General features: G+C 42.6%; 1 protein-coding gene across 4 annotated transcripts in view; it reads right to left on the bottom strand.

Annotated features, from left to right (window-relative positions):
- Positions 1–20,094, bottom strand: part of EXOC2 (exocyst complex component 2) — a 188,585-nt gene that overhangs the window by 40,409 nt on the left and 128,082 nt on the right. For all 4 annotated transcript variants that reach the window (XM_019542506.1, XM_019542496.1, XM_019542514.1 and 1 more), the window contains exon 23: positions 13,467–13,608. In XM_019542506.1, coding sequence (XP_019398051.1) covers positions 13,467–13,608 — 142 coding nt within the window. The remainder of the gene's footprint in view (positions 1–13,466; positions 13,609–20,094) is intronic.

Below are 20,094 nucleotides of genomic sequence, written 5' to 3'. Positions count from 1 at the left end.
TTTTCTTCAGGGATCATGGTAGAGCTCAATCTTCAGAAGAGACCCTCACTCTTGACCAGTGGTGACGCATAGGGGCTCACGTGGGTGCATGTGCACCCCCTGAGTGTGGCAGCACACCCCCTACAAAAAAGGCACTGCGGACACTGTTGGTAGTGCCTGCAGGTGGTTGCTGCTCGCCACCCCGCTGCTAGTCTGTGGGTGGTCTGCAATCCCTGCTGGCCACTGCCAACGCTGCCATCCCTTGGTTGGCACTCGCTACCTCCCCCCACTCCAACAGCGCCAGCAGCAGCTGCAGGAGCTCCCTGCTTACTGCTCCCATGTTTCCACCATCACTATGTCCCCCAGCTGCCTGGGGCATGAGTCATTCATGCTCTTGACCCCTGGTCCCTTGGAAGACACAACAGAAAGCTATGGACCTGCTTTGTTTTTCAGATTGGAGCATTTATAATGTTAGACTTCTCTGGTAGAATCTAGTATATTTTTCACAAACTTCACTGATCTGAGAGGTAGCATCTTTATTTCAACTTTCACCCACTGTTGATATCTTTCCTTATTCAAGATCTTCCTATCTTACATTTTTAAAGCTATATAATTTGTGTTACAAATCAAAGTGTAGTGGTTGGTAGGAGTAGCAGCAGTAACAGGAGTGGAAGTAAACATTTTCTATCTTATAACAAACTGCTTTAGATGACCTTTGCCCAGAGTTTTAATCTTTATTCATAATAAACTCTTTAGAATAAGCTAAACAAACTGTCAGACCATCTTGCAGAAAGCTACTGGATACATTTAAGAAGATATCCTTTACCAAAAAAAGGTAAAAAATGTTTGCCACGTACAAATTCAAGGAATATGGCACACACTTATATTCCACAATTAGAGAAAGATAAAGAACATTTTAGTTGCTTCTAACACTACTGTTTTATAATAGTCCACTTCCAACTTTTCCAGGACTCTATGCGTCTCTGCATTCTGACTGGCAGCTCTGAATATGACTGGGATTTTTTAGTGTATATTGTGCTTAACCTTAAAAATGGTAAAGATCAAATGTAACATTTGGGCCCAGAAGTGATCTAAAGTAACTGGAAAGCTTATTACTTTCACAGTTCAAAGTAAAGTATTTTAATAATTTTGCAGTACTCTGAACGAGTCTAGCACTCTAACCCCAACCAAACACTAATAAAATTTTGAAGTGTTTCATTAAATATAAATTGCTCTGTACCATGTAAAAGAAATTTCAAATTAATGAAATTCTCACTATTACAGTGAGTTCACTGTATTGTTTAGGGTCTATCATATTTTCCTATTTAAACCCTTGTTTTTAAAGGGGTTCTCAATTTTACAAAGAAGTTCTCAGTAAAGGTTGGGTTTTATCTGAAATACTCAACCTCATAAAACATGGATTAGAAAATGTTTTGTTAACAGCCACTAAAACTGATTTTCCACATGCTATTTTTTTTTTTTTTGCTGTCCAGTAACAAGATCTTTCACAATTTTATTTTTATACTTGGCTTAATGCTTTTTAAGTAATTAAAAGCACAATCTTTAACATATTGATGTGGCTACTGTACATGAGGTCAGTGCTGTATTTAAGGAAGGATTGTAAAATGTATTTGAACTAGGACTTGAAAATCCTTTTTTGTCTTCTGTTTGATCATAATATTGCATTTGTCACATCATGATGTGTTGCTGGGAAAAAGTGACCTGCCCTAAAGGGTCAACATTGCTGGTCTTGGCTAAATTCAATTCCTAGTCCTCATTTTCTGCAACAGTAAAATAGGATAAATATCACCTTGTAGGAATATAGTAATGCTTAATGTGTTTAAAGAATTTTGAAATCTTGAATGCAGGACACTGAACTATAATTTGCAGAGGCTGCAAGTAATATTACAGAGCATTCCTATTTTTAGCAGCTATAAATTACAAGATTTAAAAGACAGAATTTCAAGGTGCCTGTACATGAGCAGGGAGGCTGCTCTGACATGCTGCAATTCCTATGATAAGGACTGACTTGTATACAAAACTGAAAAAGGTAACAACTCTGAAATAGCTAATATACCCCACATGTAATTCTGTAAAGGAGAGATAGCTGTGACATGTTCACTTTAATTGATCAATTGTTTCATATTTGATAGAAAGTATAGCAAACTTGAGGTAAGTATAAGAAAATAAGTCTTGTTGGCATGAAGTCAGCTGAATTCAGACTGACATAGCCAGGATTATGTGCTAAAATGTAGTCATTAGGCTAGAACATGGAACAGATGGCCGTGGAATGAGGTGGATGGGAACATGAGTAGAAACCGTTAATGTGTTCATAGGGAACTTAAAGCTGTCCAGGAAAAGTAGCTACCTCAGACCTGTTGAGTGTAAGCAGCTAGAACAACCCTGAATGGCTATGTTGATGACACCTACAGTTTCATATGACACTCTTCCCCCATTCTCTAAATACCCTGTTTTACTACACCACATCAGATTTTCAGTTTTTGTTTCTGTGAATTTTCCGAAGGGGCAAATGAGGTCATCGAGAGAAACTCATGAAAGAATGTCTCCCCAACTAGAATTCTCAGCCAAAAAAGAACCAAGAGACTAAGCACACCTCCCCCTGACAGCACGTTGGTATTTCTCACGTTTCATGTCACAGGACTAACAACTGCAGACAATGACAGAGTTTAGAGGGCTCATGCTAAATAAATGCACTGCTTTAATGTTAAGTTGGTGGGGTTTTCTTGCTTTGTTTTGAAAGGCTCCAGTACAGAATCCCTGCAGAATGCAGTTACATAAGACTTACAAATATTGCGTTTCAGAGCCCTATTTAATCAAAGTTTTTTGGCAAACAAATAAATTATAATCAAATGCATCTCAAAGACTCCCCATGCCATTATCACTGCATTGGTTCCGGAACTTTAAATGATTAACCAACTCTGTAAATGGAAAATACTGCTCCAAAGAGACTGATTAGCTGATTTAAAGACTCAAAAAAGCAGAATCTACAAGGGACTCTTTAGCATAACTCTGCTGGCTTTTGGGGCAATTTGAAACTATACTCAAGGCAGCTGTATTTAAGATAACTGTAGTGCAGTTATAGGCATAAAACTAGGTACTGAGCAGACAAACCTTTTTCTTTTGGACAGAAGGTGTGCCACGTGGGTGAAAACTCAGTTTCTACACCTCTACAAACATTCACTTGTAAAGAACCCAAACAAATTAATACTACAAATTAGATTTCTGAAAAGAGGCCTTCAGCTGAAACATGGAAAATTGTCTCTGTACTTCCAAATACTTTCAGTAATACAAAAAGGAAAGAAATCCCAACCCCCCAAAAATAAGCAAGAAAAGTCTTCCTAGGATTTGAGTTTGCATGCATTAGTAACTGTGGTTCTGTGTTGTAATAAGTTCACCTTATTAGAATCAGCTTTCAGCTATTTGCTCAGATACAGATCTACTGCACTGCCAAATATTATGTAACACTGCAAGCGTGCATGGTGCGTTAGAGGAAAATGGGAAGATAAAAAGAGATTAAAATCTAAATTCCTCATCCAACAAACAATTACACATACTACATGCCATTGCTTTTATTGACTTCAAGACAGCTACTCGTGGTATAAGGTTGCTGCAGGTTAAATGCTTATAATAGATTTAAACCACAAAAATGAGCACACATGGTGAGTGGATTGGGATAAAGAGTAAGGGACATAAGCGTGTGTGTGTGTGAGACAGAGAGAGAGATATCAAGGTCATTTTGGACCAGGTAGTTGCATCATTTGGGGGTGGGAGAGATCCAAAACTTGGGGAAAAGTTAACTCCATTTTCACCTACAGGAACAGACACTGGAAGGGACCCTCCCCTACTGTCAGATACGCTATCATTTAATGCTTTATAAAAGCTTAGTGAGCTTCATCTTAATAGCCGTTAAGTTTCTTCCCCTCAAATTCTAATGGGATGTCTGCTCCAGGGCCTGATTGCTCTGATATGCAATCCTTACCCTCCTCTTATGTCCAACCTAGCTTTCTGAATGGTCACTTCTACTGATCTGTTCTTGCTTTAACACTGCCTTTTTTAACTTAAACAGTCCTTTTATTTCCCTGTGTTCACCCCGCTAATGTATGTGCAATTCTTCATTTTGCTAGGCGAAACAAGTCCAACTCTTCTAACTTTCCCTCACAAGACAGGTTGGCTTTTCATTCCCCTGATACTACTAACAATAGCCTTTTTCTATACCAGTTCCAGCTCGAGATTATCTTCCTTCAAAACGGTGACCAGAACTGTAGCTGGTATTTTGGATGTGATCTCCCACATGCCTTGTGTATTGGGTTTCATTCTGATAGTTCTGTGCTGTGTTTGGGTTGTTATAATATAGTGTGACTCAATTTACCTCAATAGCCTGCGCACAGAGAATGAAGGGGTAAGCCAGGGTTGGCTATGTGCAAGAAGAAACAAGATGGACCTTTAGTAGCAGCAAAGACTGAATGGCTCTGCTGACATACCAACAAAGTGAGATGTCCATCTCCCAGAAGATGTCCAGGAGACAGTGGAAGAGCAGGCTGGAAACAGAGGAGTGGGAAGATTGAAATAAGTGAAGGAGCTCTGGGGGAGGTAGAAAGACTAGGAAGGTGAAAATGACATTTTTGGGAGTGATCAGGGCTGTCTGGACTGGACTTGGGATAGACAGACTGCTTAACACCTTTGGAAGGGAAAGAGAACCTCTGGTTGGGTTGTCTTTGCCCCAATAAATGATTTTACTGAAGAGACTGCTGTACTGCTTGGAACTGTAGGATGCACTGGGTCACCCCCAAGAGCAGAAGTCTCTCTCTTAGGAATGGGACCAGATGAGTCAGGGCCACAGAGAATCAGGAAAAGTGATAGACTGAAAGACTGGAGTCTCAGAGTGAGAAGGAGCCTGGGCTACCCTCTTGCTCCAGGGAGCCAAACCAAGGATTGCTTCAAGGTATATTCTCAGAGACTAGATAAAGTTGTAGTGGTCTCAAACAAGTCCCAAGCAAGCAACCCCTAAAGCAGTGTTTCTCAACCTGTGGGTCGAGACCCAAAAGTGGGTCATAAGAATGTATGAAAGGGTCATGAACAAACTTTAAAAATGGATCAACAGACTTTAAAAATGGATTTTCCTTTAAAGCAGAAAAATGTGGGAAACCATGGCTTTTGCTTTGCAGGCTGGCAGACTTCTAGGTTGCAAGTGGCTTGGGGCTGCTTGAGGTTCCCCCTGCCACACCCTGAGGGGTTGGAGTCTGGGGACAGTGGGTCAGGATTGAGAGGCACTGGGTTGGGACTGGGCATCAATGTTTACAAATGGGTCCTAGTACAAAAAAGGTTGAAACCACTGCCCTAGAAGGCACTCTTTGACACCCTGTAAACTGCACTAATACCTACTTGTGCCTACCAGAATATTTCTGCAGATATATCCTAGGCTTGCATTTGTTTTTTCATGGCAGTATCACAGAGTCATTCTTTAATTTGCTAGCATACCCAAGTCCTTCACCTCAACCAAACCACTGAAAGAAAGCAATCAGATTAATCTGGTACAAACTACCTCTGGTAACCTATATTGTGTTTTTACCCATTTTCCATTTACATCAATGCTTTAAGTGAGCGTTTCCTAATGGATTTGCTCTAAAACCTTTTACACTCCTGTGGCCAGACTAAAAAGACAAGTATTTACTCACATCACTTTCCTGCTGTCCACCCCTCCCACAAACACAGAGTGCAGAATTCAGGAGCTACATTTGCTATTATGTATTCACATGTACCTACCCTCATGAGGAAGTGAAATGAAAAGTGTAGGGGGTGGGAGAGCACCCAAAGATAGTCTAGTCTCTGGCTCGCTCCAAGAAGAGGGGTAACTGGGAGACAGTAGTCCTTGTTTGGGGTGGGAGGGGAGGGAGTAGAGACAGGAAGGAGACTCCTATATTATCTCAAGACAGCATTGGTAAGATGGTTATAGGAGAAGTGTTAACAATCTCAGCCTGATATGATAACAACCTTTAATTTCAAGGATTTAGCAAACAGACAGTAGTCTACATAGTAAGTGGAGGTGAACAGTGAGAAGTGGCCTGAAAGATAGGATGATGCAGTACCTTTTGGGCGGTTCCTGTTGGTCATGCTCTAGAGCTGCAGGTAAGTATTAAAGCTTCCAAAGTTTCTGCTAGGAGGCGAGAGTATGGTGGCATGACCATCCCTTCCTCGAGTCTGAAATCCTGATCTTTGTAAGCAGCAGAAGGTGTGCTGCACATTCCCTTGCACCTGCTGAAAACAATCTGCTTCATGGTGTTTGCAAAAACATGTAGTACAGAAATGATATTCTGAAGACATGTCACATATTAGAAATGAGAAAATCCGAATATTTGAAAGTGAAGTTAAAGAAAGAACTTGAAAGTGAAGTTAACCAAAAAATGCCATTTTGATGCACAGAATGACTGCTTTTAGTTGCAGGGAAGTGGAAATAATATATGCTAAGAGGACAGCGATGGTTCATCAGAATATATTCTCTGAAGATCATCAGGTAACAAAAGCTTGAGCTGCTGCACTGCGACAGGGAAAACTCAAGGGATGAAATTCAGAGTCAAATTGTGGTATAATAATGCATTAATATCATCTTGTAATTAATATTTCCTTCCTCTGAAAAAATTATACATTTTGAAAAAATTAATCTTGAAAGTAAATTAATTCATATAGTAATTTAAGTCTAAATTCTTAAAAATTAGACTAATTCATACTGAACAATTATCACTGCCACGAAGCATTTACAACATGGTAGTAATCTATCAGGTACCACTGACAACATTCCAGGTGCAAGCCTAGCACACAGACATGAGATATGACATATTCACTGGTGAAGTTGAGGCCTTTAATCTGATTACTGTTCTAATTTCAATAATCATTTTTAATTGCAACATACACAATAAAAAAAATACTACTTGCACATGATGATACAATATTAATTTAAAGCATGATCTAATATTAGTTACAGTATTATAAAATAATACTGCCTAATCAGAACCCCAACTGTAAGAACACTGAAGACTTTCAAGGCTGGCCATAGCAATTTGTGACATTGTAAATAGCAAAGTTTTTAATAAAGTAAAAGACAGTGACACAAGCTGCACACAACCTGTTGTTTCAGCCTGCACTGACTTCTTTTTTGGAAACTAACATCTTGGTGAGAACAGCAAAAAAAAAAAAAATAATGGCGTTTCCACAGGAACTATATTATTTAAATTCTGTACTCTGGGGATGTAACATGTTGATGGGGTTGTTTGGGCTGATCTACTGAGCAACTTAATCTCAGGGTATCTGCATCACCAGCAACTGATGTGCAGCTGGACCTCAGATAACGCCATTACTAAGTTAAAAGGAAGACAAAAAATTTCAAGGAACAAAATGGGTACAAAAAACTTACAAATTTGAAACCTGTAAGTATATTGTGAGAAACACTTATATAATTATACACTGACCATGCTTTCATTTATATATACACACACACATTATTTTATTAAAGTTAGTGTAATCTGTAAGTGGTCAGCCCTTTGAAAAATCATGCCAAAAACCCAGGGTTAGGTAGCTGAAAAGAGGTGTTACTTTTATGCATATACATATACATGTGTGTTTATGTGTGTCTACACATACCACACCCACACATGCACACACACCACTGAAAGAAGGGGGTGATAAACTTTTTACCTCTTTTGAACTCTCAGCCAGGGTCAAATGTTCTCTCTCCCACACTGATGAAACCAAGATCTTTAAAAGTTTTTTCAAAAATTGGGAGCCAGAGACTTACACCCAGTTTAGTAGTTAGGGTACTCATTCAGAATGTGGGAGGACATATACCTCCTTTGCCATTCTTCCACAGCCTAGATAAATTACCTATCAGTAATTCTGGGGCAGGTCTCTCTCAATGTCTTGTGTAGAAGCTGTTTGACACTGCATAGAGAATTAAATATTCTTTGAAGTAAGGGCTTGACCTGGAGGGCTTAACATTTCAGCAAGTGTCTTAAACCAAGTGGACTATATAGTTTCTGTCTCAACTTTGTTCAATAAATATTTAAGTTATTTATTCAAAGTGGAACAAATCCAATAGGACATCTCATAAGAGACCTGAATCAAACACACAAGGTTCTTTGTGTGAATCTGATATTTTTTATTAGACCAACCTAAATAGTTGGACAAAAATTTCTTAGCAAGTTTTCGGGTTTAAAAACCCTTTGTTAGGCTAAGGAAGCATCTGCAGTTGGTGTGTGCTCCTCCTGGATGGAGTGAATAGTAAAGAAGCCAGAGGCTGGTATGCATGCAAGATGTCCCTAGGCCTATGTCCTTAGACCAACATGGCTACAACCTACCCCCCTGAGTCAAACAGGCATTAACTGCTAAGCCATTCTCTGAGGAAACACATTTAGTTGAAGGTGCAAAGTACTTTTGAAAAGTAAGACAGAACATTTCCTAAATACCACAAGAGGACATGTGTCTTGCCTGTTCATATGTAAATACACTGGTCCCCTTGAAGTGGCAGTGCTTATTCTACCAAAACGTGCAGGGAAAGGACATGCAAGAGGTCTTTACCGATTTGATCTTTATGTACAGGTTATTATGAATTCCACTAAGCATTCATTAGGCTACCAAAATGGAATTTTAGAATTAATGATTTTGAGCTATACAGTATTCTTTTATACATTTTAGTTACTGCTGCAAAAAGATATTCTAGCTGTTATATTCAAAAGGTACTTAAGATAAAAGTTTGCCTGTCATCTTAAACATAAAACAGGGGACTGATGACCCAACTTAAAACCAACACAAAAGAAAAGCTGAGGTTGACAAGTACGTCACTGGGAAAGTAGTAATTAAGATGAAATGCTAGTTTGTTGACTAGCCTGATAGAAAAGCTAGGATCTCTTATTCAGTGTTAAGTTAGACAAAGTATAGATCAGAGAGATGACAAGATAAGTATACCAGCTCTCTTAAATCAGATGTACATGTCTATAAACCTAACTATTCCATGTGGCAATTTAGTATATTTGAATGTTTAAACAATGATCCTTTAATATGACAAATGAGAGAAGGGTACTGTTAGAGTGATGCTGTAGCTATGGGAGAAATGCATCTGAAGCAAAGTCTAAACGATTCCATATTCAATTTACTTAAAGATGTAAAATCACTATCTGCAACACAAACATCACAGAGTTGAGAAAAATTTAAAGACACCAAATATACCTGTAATGCAACTGGCATAGAATTTAAATATCATAAAAAAAACCCACTTCTTTTATTGATGGAGACTTCAATAGTATGTAAGAAACTGATTTTTTTAAACAGATCTGTAAGCCAGGAATTGAGATGTGGGAGTCCTAGATGTAGTTCCAGGGATCTTGGAGGGAGGGAGGGAGCATGCCCTAGTAACAAAGACCTTTCTTCCTGACCTGCCTCAGCCCCCCCAGGCTGTCCCCATTTCAGTTCTCTCTCTCAATTCCACGCCCTCCCCCAGATCTTCCTTTCCCTTTGACTCCTTATATCTTTTCTTCTTTAATTTTAGTGTCCCACATTCTAGACCCCTCATGCAGTCAGTCCCAGTTTTTCTGCAGTGAGAGGTCTTCCTCATTTCAGACACCTCCTCTTAATCAACCCTAATTTTTTTTATTTCTCTATTTCTTGCTCCATCCCAGTCCAGCTCCCTTTGCATTTCTTAGGCCCGTTTCCTTCTCCGTGTTTTTTGAGCACCACCAGGAAGAGCACAGAGTATTGGAGAGACTGTATCTTCTACTCTCACTTCTGTGTCTGATCCCACAGTGAAAGATACTAGAGTTGGAGGGTTGTTGTAGCTGTGATGGTCCAGGAAATTTGCAAGAGCAAGGGATATTTTTTGGTGACATGAGGTAGGGAGGGGCAAAAACTACATGGACACTGTGCAGGTCCTGCAACTCTGGGTTGCTTGGAATTAGAGAAATCACCTGACCATCTCTACCTCTACTGAGCACTTGCAAACTGAGGTTTTTCACACTTACAAATCAACTGAACTTGGGCAGTGTTTTATGGGCACAGCAGAACTCATGTCCAAGACAAAAGGGAAACCCTTCCCTCTACACAAAAAAAATTAAAATGTCCCACTCTAAAACTTGGGGGGGGGGGCGTGTTCAACCTTTCTGACAGATGTGCAACAAATTAGCCCCACACCCTCCTAGAGTGTCACTCCCCTTCCTCTGACTCATCAGCTGCTCTGCTCTCTACTCCTTGCCCTGTGCTTCCTGCCTGATTCATGGATCTGCTTTCTGGCTCTTGTCCAATTTTCTGCTCCCTGCCCTATCTGCCACTTTGCTGCCTGTCCCCTTCCTGGTTTGCAGTGCCACATGGAAAGTATCTGTTCCACTTGTGGCATGCGTGCCACAAATTGACCACCACTACTCTAAGGCACAGCACTACCAGTTTCTAAATGAAATGGCTTTACTTTCTCACACACACACTCCCTCTCACCCCCCACCCCCTTAATATTATATTTTCCCTTAATCTTGTTCTTGGAAACAGTTGAACCATTTTTGTCAAAACTTTTGAAAGAAAGTGAGAGATTCAGAAACAGTGAACAGAAGATTTCAGCCCAAATGGCTAGTTTGGATGCTATAAACAACTTGGAACAGTTATTATCACAAGTCAGGAGTGTGAAATTCATTCAGCCCCACAGGCCAGATGAGGGGTGTGAGGCCAGTCTGTGGGCCAGATTGGACGCAGAGACTAGCCCCACACACCAAAGCCAGTGCTGCTCTGATGTGAATATCTCATGCAGTGCACATCCCAAACCAGCCCTGTTCACAGCACGTGCTGTTTCTGCTCTGGGGTTTACATGCAGAACCAGAACAGGGTACATGCTCCATGATGTGATCACACTGAACTGGCTCTGTATGCAGCAAGCTCACATGGCTAGTCTGGTAGGGCTCCACATGCAGCATGGTCTCTGTATTGGTCCCCAGTGTCACATGAAGCAGGTGTACCCAGTCCAGCCTTATGCACCACATGCAGCATGCCCCAGTCCTGGTCTGGGGCTTATGCTGCACACCAAGTCAGTCCAAGACTCATGAAACCATACTGTAGGGCTCCAAGGCAATATCTTTGATACCTCTGCCATAAGTCTTGAATAAATATCAAAGGTGTTACTAGTTCCACACTAATTTTATGGAGAACTGAGTATATTGAAATAAGATTTTTCTTTTTCCAATCACAAGCTGAGGCAAAAAAGTTGAAATCTATCCAGTTAACTTGAATCAAGTTTAAGAATCTGCAACTGCAAGATTACTCTTGAGCAGACATTAATTTCAACTAAAAATAATATTAAGGTACATTCCACACATCCATTTCTCACATGAATCACTTGTACTTTTAATGAATCGGTATAATTTATTTTAATCAAGCATGCCTTTTTTAAGTTGAATGTCTGGAGATGAACTGGACGTGATAAAAGGAAAAATGGTTAGACTTACCAAATAATACTACTACAAATATCTGCTCTCCTATCTGATATCCAGAAGACTTTTGTTTTCTCATAGTTGAGAATTGTAAAAAGAATTGTTAAAAAAAAATCCACTATTTGACTGAAAATATACAGTATATGCTAGCTGGAGGATTTTTCTATGTGAGCGGCATGTACAATCAAGTGTTCATGCACTCTGCTATGGGCAGCTTCTCATTTGTTGTCCATTTATTCTGTGGTATTTTGACCATCTCACCCAAGAGTAGTTTTCCAGGTCAGCTACAGGTTTACCCTCTAGGCCTGAAACACGTAAGAGTGATGGATGTTTTAAGCAGGCACAAATCCAGTGAAGTCAGCTGAACCTTCACTGAGCTAGACTTTACTAGCACAAAGATAAAGACTTTATACCAGCAGAAAGACACAACAGCACAACAGGACTTCATGAAAAATCATGAGTCTTATTCAGAGACGGGAGGGCCAACTGACTGAGTATCCATTAAACCAGTTAATTTATAAGTCAGTGATCCAGCTAAAAGAAAAAAAAAATATATTGTTGACTGCAACATGAGCTCAGTCAGCTAGGTCACCAGGTATTAGTGAGTAAGCATGAAGTACATGATCACAATCCATCCCATTATTGGGTTATGGCACCACTTATTTTTCTTCATCTCCAGGTTGGAGTAACACAAGGAAAAACATATTCCAAGACTGATCAGTCAGAATCACACATTTTTAAAGTAAATCTGAACTTGTAAGCACCCTATCCGAGTTATTTCTGCCATAAACTATACTAGAGTACAAAAGTACCAAAAAGGGCAAAGAAGATTTCATGTCAGAAATACAATGTTTTAAATACAAAACTATATAAAATACTACCTAAAATACTCAACTAGTAAAGAGTCCAAATTGTGCTGCTCTCAGTTGCTTATTTACTGAAAAAGCCCTAAATGGTCACTATTTAAGCTGGATCAGAGTATACTTTTACTCCTAGTTTCTATTATATATTGGTCAAGATTAGAAAGACTACTAGTTTAGGTGTGCCTCAATTTTGGGAGCAGTCCAGGTGAACTTTGAAAGAACCTGGTTAACACCTGTAGTGCTTAACACCTACATTCTGAAAATCAGGCTCCGTTAGGTATTCTCAAAGTGAAACAACCCTAAAACTGAACCACCTCAAACAACTAGTAACTTATGAAAAACTTGACCATTATAAATAACTGAATGTATGCAATAACAATGTTGAGGTGGCGTGGCTGCCATGATGGTCCAGGAAATATGCGAGAGGCAAGAACTTTTGTGGGCGTTATCTTTTATTGGACCAATTGCATGGCTGGGTGGTCATAGGAAAGTGTCTGGGTATCACAGTAACCTTCCTCAGGCTTCTCAAGATAGAAGCAGACACAGCAGAGCTAAGTAGCAAACGGAACAAAAACATGTAAAAAGAGTATTCAGGTAGGCTGTTATCACCTGTGAAGTGAAGAGGTTAATGAGTGTCATGTATTTATGATAGTGATTCTTCTGCGTCTTGATGTACACCTTGCTGAACTACTGTTACAATGCTACACCCACACTTTTCTCCTGTCTTTCTTTCCTACTCTTTTTAAAAAAAACAAACTAATTTTCACCTCTTCAGAACTGTGATTAAATCTATTACAAAAGTGACTAGGTTCTTCACAAAAGATTCCCCCCAAAAATCCCAATGAATTTCATGAGAAAATGAAAAAAGATGTCTTTCATAATCATTCTATTGTAGATGAGCAATGAGGCAAAATAATCATGAAAAACACGCATTAAAGATATTATCACTGATAAAAATGCTATAATCATTTGGGGGAGTAAGATTAAAGTAAAAGCCACTGTGGGGGAGGGGAGAAAGAAACAACTTTAAATGAAATCTTGTCAAAAACTAAGCAAAAGCAAAGAAAAAAAATGTTTGTATGCTACTTTTTAAAATCTTAACTCATATAATCTCAGAGACCATTATTCCAGGGTTATTACATATGTTTACCTGTGGGAACAAGACAATCTTTCCAATCAAAGTATCCAGCATAGATACCAGGTTCTAATGAACCTACAATAGGATCTGCCTTTGCTTCAATGTAAATTTCAAAAAGTCTTTGATCCAGCTCCTTTAAGGACTCCATACTTATCTAAAAGCGAAACAAAAACAAAAGGACACACACATCAATTAATTATATATAAAACAAAACATGAAACCACCATCACCTTAATATTATTGATAATTTTAAAAATCCTACTGAAAATGATTGGTACATTTTGTTAAAGGCATTCATGTTAGTAAGTAATAGCTTACCAGACTCAAAGGCAAAACTTTTTACATCACTTTTTCTTCACTCGTGGGGTCACAGTTCAAGGGCTTCTAGAATCAGAACGGTTCATACAAGGGGAAAAGGCAGAAATCAAGGCCACAAAGAAGCTCAGAAGCAAAACATGACCACTTTCCTAACTTCTCCTTATAGAGGTTCATGAGAAAGAAGCCCCAACTCTGCAGGCCACTAAATGCTCATTCATGATGCTTCCATACTATTTTCTCTTCTGAAATGGCATATGGGAAGGCCTGTGTACAGGTGTTGAATGGTTTCTGGGCAGGCAGGCTCAGCTGCCAACAGCTCATGTAGAAAGGAATAGAATGCCCTCTGATCTTAGCAGGGTCCTGAACACATAACTCAACAGGGTTGTGTGTAGGGCTGTGTAAAACAGGCCCCATTTGATTCGGATTTGGCTTGAATTGGGGACAGTGATTCGATCCGTAGATTCGGATCGCTGTCCCTGATTCGATTCGGCCAAATCCAGATCTGATGATTCAATGCTGATTCGGTGAATCAGCAATTTGGACACAGGCACAGCTTTAAAAGTTTTTTTCTATATAACTTGAGGTAGCAGGTGCGACTTGTGATCACTGCAGTGCTGGGGCAGATGAAGCATCTCACACAGGAGCATGGGCGGCTCTCCAGTGTGCTTGGCAGTAAACCTGGAAGTGGACCAGAAGTATTTCCAGTCCACTTCTGGGTCTGACAGGGAATGCGCTGGGGGCCTTCCTTGGCTCAACAATTGGCCACAGGGGGACCCCAGGTGCCCCCCCTGGACCTAGAAAGCACCAGCTGCTGAGCTGGGGAGACACGGGGGGGGGGGGGGGGGGAGGGGAAGGGCACCCTGTGTGCTGTCCGGTGGACCCGGAAATGCTTCTGGTCCACTTCCAGGTCTGCTGCCAAGTGCACCGGGAGCTGCCCGTACTTCTGTGGGACACTGTATCTGTCCCAGCACCAGAGCGTTCAGAGCCCCTGCTACCTAAAGTTATGTAGATAAAACATTTAAAGCTGTACCTACGTCCGAATCGCTAAATCTGTCCAAATTGTTTTGGAGAGATTAAGGGGTCCTCTGATTCGTTTCAGATTCAGAGATTCAGCCATTGAATCAGGTCGAATCTCCGCTGAATTGAATCAGGGACTGAAGCTTCACACAGCCCTAGTTGTGAGGCTATAGGATCTTTTGTTCTGCACACTTTTTCTGTAGGCTGAAAAAGAACTGGGTCGCAACATCAACCTGTGTGAGTTCTTGGAAATGGTCTTGAATTTTTACACCCCAGATCCCACCCTCTACCAGTTCTCTTAAGCAGTTTTTCTGAAGCCTGAGGCTCTTGTACAGCCTGTGGTCATTATTGACATCCTTGAGGGCAGACTCAAGTTCCTTGATGTCTTTTTTGACTCGCATGCTGCTGCTTAAGAAGGGAAACCACAGTAACATTAAAAACAGGTGACTGGCATCATCCCTGTCTACCAGTTACACAATCTTGACCAAAACGCTGGCCAGGCAGTTCAACATATTCGAGACCGCTGCCGCAGGCCCCAAACAGAGCTACTGTGTACCAAGCAGGACCATCTAGCACAACCTGTTTCTGCTGAGCGACCTGCTGGTGGCTGCAGAACTCTTTCACCTGAACATTGGCCCTGTCTCTCTGAATCAAAAAAAGGCCTGTGATCAGGTCAACCATGACTTATTTTGGACTCTGGAAGCCTTTGGTTTTGGGTCTGTCTTCACCTCAACCACCTTGCTTCTAGTTCTAGACCGTTCTAGTTTCCTAATGGTGACCAGTGAACTATGTGTCTTGTTCCCAGGATTTAGGGCATCTAGCAGGGCTACTTTCTCTCTGGAATGCTCTTTGCTTTAACTATTGAGTGACACTGCTCCATGCTCTGTGGCACTGCCTGATAGGCCTGGCCTTCCCATCAGCTGCAGCCCCAGCCACTGTACCCCCACCTAAGAAAAAAGAGTATGCAGATGACGTGATTGCTTTTGTTAGCAGCGAAGTTAACATCCAGTCTGTGCTGGAGTGTCAGTGGGCTAATGACCAGACCACACTTTCTCAGTCCGTATCAACTGGACCAAAAGCAACATGTTTCTGTTGGGGATCTGGGCCAAGACTCAACCTCCAGACCTGCATGGAGGTCTGTCCTGTTGCTGCAACACATCTTCAAAGCCCTAGGCCCATCATCCTATCTAGCCAAGAACTAGGAAGGCCACACTGAGGAGGCTGAGGTATGACTATACCACTGGTACCTATGCAGTCTCTCTTACCATGGCCAGGTCCTGGCCATCAACAACCTCCCAACTACTACTCTGTAGCACACGTGTGCCACCCTGTACCCAAACAATGGCCCTGCTCCAAAGACTTCAGAAGCTCCTCGCAGTTCTTCTGGAATGAATACCACTGGCTCAGGCAGGCTGCCTGCCCCCCAATAAGGGGGTGGTCAGGGTATAACTTGGCAAGGAAGGTGGCTGCCTTCTGCCTACAAGCTTCAGTATCTGCTTTTTGCTGGTGAGACCCACCCCTGGTAATGTCTGGCTTCACTTTCCTGCATCAAGTGGGGTGTCTCAACCTTGACTGGGAACCTTTACTGTTGGATCCTGATGGTCCTAGGATGCCAGCTGACCTTCTACTGCAGCCTTGCCCTGGCCTGGCAGGCCTACCTCTGACTGAGACCCTAGGGCAGTCACCTGCAATTTCCAGAGATGCTGTAGGAACCCCTGGTCCATAACTTGGCCTTGCAGCAGGGGACTCTGAGCTTCACCTTGCCTTGCCTCCAGAAGCCTCATTGTTTCCTCGGTCCAGCTGCACATCATGAAGTTGACCCAACTGTTCAATGCAGCTTGGTCCACGTGGCTCTCAGCCAAAGTCCTGGCCAACCAGGTGGGCATGCACTCTGTCCACACTGTTTCACACCTGATGGCTGAAGTGAAAGCAGCCTTCCCTGTGGATGCACTTGCTGCACCACCTCTACACATGCCAACACCTCCCCACTGGCACCTCACTAGACAGATCATCCTCTATCGCTGCCTGTTCCTCGGGATGTGGACAGCAGTGAAGTGGAGGGATTAGTATTCTGCTGTCCCTTCCCATGCCCAACAAGAAGGGTGGTGGGATCTGCTCTAAGGTTTTTTTATGGGAAGGCACTGTACACCTGGACAGTCAAAGTATGTCAAGCCCATGTTCCTGCCACACACCCTGACACAATTTGCAGGCAGGACCCAGTGGCAGCAACACTGGAGCAAGCCTACCTGGCCTCATGCATCCTACACAAGCTACCCATCACAAGTGAAGTGGCAAAACATCAGCATCAGCTGCTGCATGGGGCCCTAACCACAGGTATTTCTGTCTGCCACTTAGACTGGGCATCATCAGTGGCCTGCCCTTACTGTGAGGATGAGGTGGAGGAGATTCTTTCACACCATGACTGTCCCTGGCTGCAGCCACTTTTTGTACAGCAGCCTTTTCGAATGTGGTGAACTTCAACTTCTCCAAGACTGTGTACATATTCTTTATTTTGTACCAAGAGGCCATGGGAAGTTGTGATCTGCCTGGCCTGATTTAGCAGGAAATTGGCCAAAATGGCAACTTCAGAAAACCTCAGAAATCAGTTCACAGGGGCCAGCTCCTATGATGCTCTCCAATTCTTCCGTTTCTTGGTCTGGGCACATGTCACATTTGAAGTTGGACAATTCATCTTGCAAAATGTAGAGGAGTTTGTGCTGCACTCGGCAATGGCGGGGGGGGGAACTATGAAAGGTGAAAGAGGGATAGCTGGTTGTACATATGTACCCCATTAGGGGTTCAGGGAAGTGGGTTTCAGTTTTTGGTGATATGGTGTTTTTGGCACTGATAACCATTTCATGCGGGGCCCCTGGGAGAGCCACATGCCTCTGCACTGTCATCATTTGTTTTTAATATTTATATAATAAAAGTTTTAAAAAGTCTCTTCCTATATCCCTGGTCACTCCTAAAGCACTCCACCTACAAATGACTGGATCCTCAGAAAAGCTGATGAGTGATGGGAGGAATACAGTTCTCAAGTTGGGCTAGGGAGAGAGAATTCTGAGGGAAGACTGCAGACATGGAGAAAAGGTGCTGTATTATTGGAGACATGGATGCTGCCAGAACATGCTAATGCCTTCTCTCCTTTCCATCTTCACCGAGTCTCCTAAGAACAGCTGGAAGAGAGTTCTGCTGCTGAGAATCAAAACAAAAAACACCTTGAAAACCCACCCAAAGATCTAATGATCTGCAGGAAAAATCAAGTTGGCAGAAAATTAGGTCTCCTTTTTCCTTCCATGGATACAATCCTTCACTTCCTCTGGAACTTCTCAGATCTGAAAGAAGGAGGAACCTCCTTCTCTTGTGAACTACTGAAGTATAACTAAGCCTATTCCCCTTCCTTTCTAATCTGGCTGACAAGTCCTAGAAGCAATGGGCTGGGAGCCTCTCTCCTAAGCCCATCAAATGGCACATCACGCACTCCCCTTTCTTTTCTACGTACAGATAAACCTGCCAATGCCTGGATACATTTTGAACTTGACCCTGACAGGGGGCAGTTAAGATTTGTAATTTCTTGAGTATGAACCATCATCTACTAATCATGTTCCAAATTAAAAAATGAAGACAATTTAGACATTGAACTCTACAGAGTAAGATTAAGATTTCTCTCAATTTGTGGTGATGGCAGTCCCCACCCCCACTGCAAACCTCAAATTCAGTTCATGTTGTATAGAAAAACTATACCATGCCCTCAAAGTTGAAGCTAGTGAGAGGCTAATTTGGAGTTTCTAACTGAAACTCAATTGCAACTGCTCCGATTCACTCTGTTGAACTGCTTTGCCGTGAACTAATTGAATTCGTTGTGCCACTTACTTGTGCCCTCATCTTTCTTCTGCAATCATTAACACACATTATTAACAGATTCTATATAATATCCATTTCTGTTCTTTCCCATATTCAATATTGTTTGTGTTTAAAAGACAGGATTTCTGACAAGTGTTTAATGTAAGTTGTACCGCCATTTAACTAGCAGCAGCAATTTACCTGTTCTTCTAGCTACTTTGAAAAATATAGAACACTCAAATCAACATATTTCTGAGATGGGGAAAAAGTGAGTGCATGTAGTAAATTCCATTGTGCATAGCTATTTTCCTGACATATTGATAAGATACAAATTTGGACAAATCAGCTTTGGAAGATTCAGTGCTGATTCAGAGAAATTAGGTGATTCAGATCAGCTGGGAAAAGCTTCAGAAGCCCCTATGGCTGCCCTGCCCAATGCCATCCCCTGCCTGGCCACGGCCTCCCGGCACTTTAAAAAAAAAAAGCCCTGCACTCACCCACTGCAGGAGTGGCAACTGGGACCTGTAAGGGCTCATGGCAGAGCCCTGCCGTACAGTGCGAGGCAGTGGGGGGCAGAGGTGATCACCCCCTGCCTGGCACCCACACAACAGCTGCCCTATGGCATGGGCACAATGCAGCTCAGCAGGGCGTCGTGTGCTGCCTGGGAGCTGGGGCTGACAGGTTCTGGGCTCCAGCTAACATGTGGAGTTGCCCCAGCTCCCAGGTGAATCGAGCCAAGGGCTAGGGAATCAAGCCGATTTGATTCCTCAGCCCTTGGCTCAATTCGCCTGAGAGCTGGGGCGGCTCCATGTATCAGCTGGAGCCTGGTATCGCTCACTTCCAGCTCCTAGATAGCACGCGGTGCCCTACCAAGCTGTGCTGCAGCCATGCCATGGGGCAGCTGCTGCACAGGTGCCACCCGGGGGGTGGGGGAGGAGCGATCCCCGCTGCCCTCCACTGTGAGGAAAGGCTCTGCCATGAGCCTTGAGGGCCCAGTTGCTGTTCCTGCTGCTGGTGAGTGCAGGGGTTTTTATTGCTGGTTGTTTTTTTTTTTGTTTTTTTGTTTTTGTTTTTTTTAAGTGCTGGGAGTCTGGGTTGGGCAGGGCAGGCATGGGGGCTTCTCCCACAGCTCCTCCAGCTGTACCTGCCTCTGCCCCAGTGTGGGGAACCAGGGGGCTTTGCCCTGCTGCCACTTGCCCAGCTGGCATGGGGGGTGGTGTGCGATGTAGGCATGGCTCACTCTGGGAGGCCGCAGGGCATAGCCTCCGTTCCCAGCACTGCTGTGCCCGCATCAGCACTGGGAGCAGGGACTCTGCCTTGACACCACTTGCCCCCTTCTGCCTGGAGCAAGCCGCGCCTGCATCCCCTCTGCACCCCCCCCATTCTCAGCTGGGCAAGCGGCAGCAGGGCAGAGTCCCCACTCCTAGCACTGCCATGCCCATATCCCGTGCTGCCCCGCCCC

This window comes from Crocodylus porosus, unplaced genomic scaffold (genome assembly GCF_001723895.1).
Source record: "Crocodylus porosus isolate Cpor-Errol unplaced genomic scaffold, CroPor_comp1, whole genome shotgun sequence".
NCBI lineage: Eukaryota > Metazoa > Chordata > Crocodylia > Crocodylidae > Crocodylus > Crocodylus porosus.
Note: the sequence above shows the minus strand (reverse complement) of the source record. Positions and strands in the feature narration are given on the sequence as shown.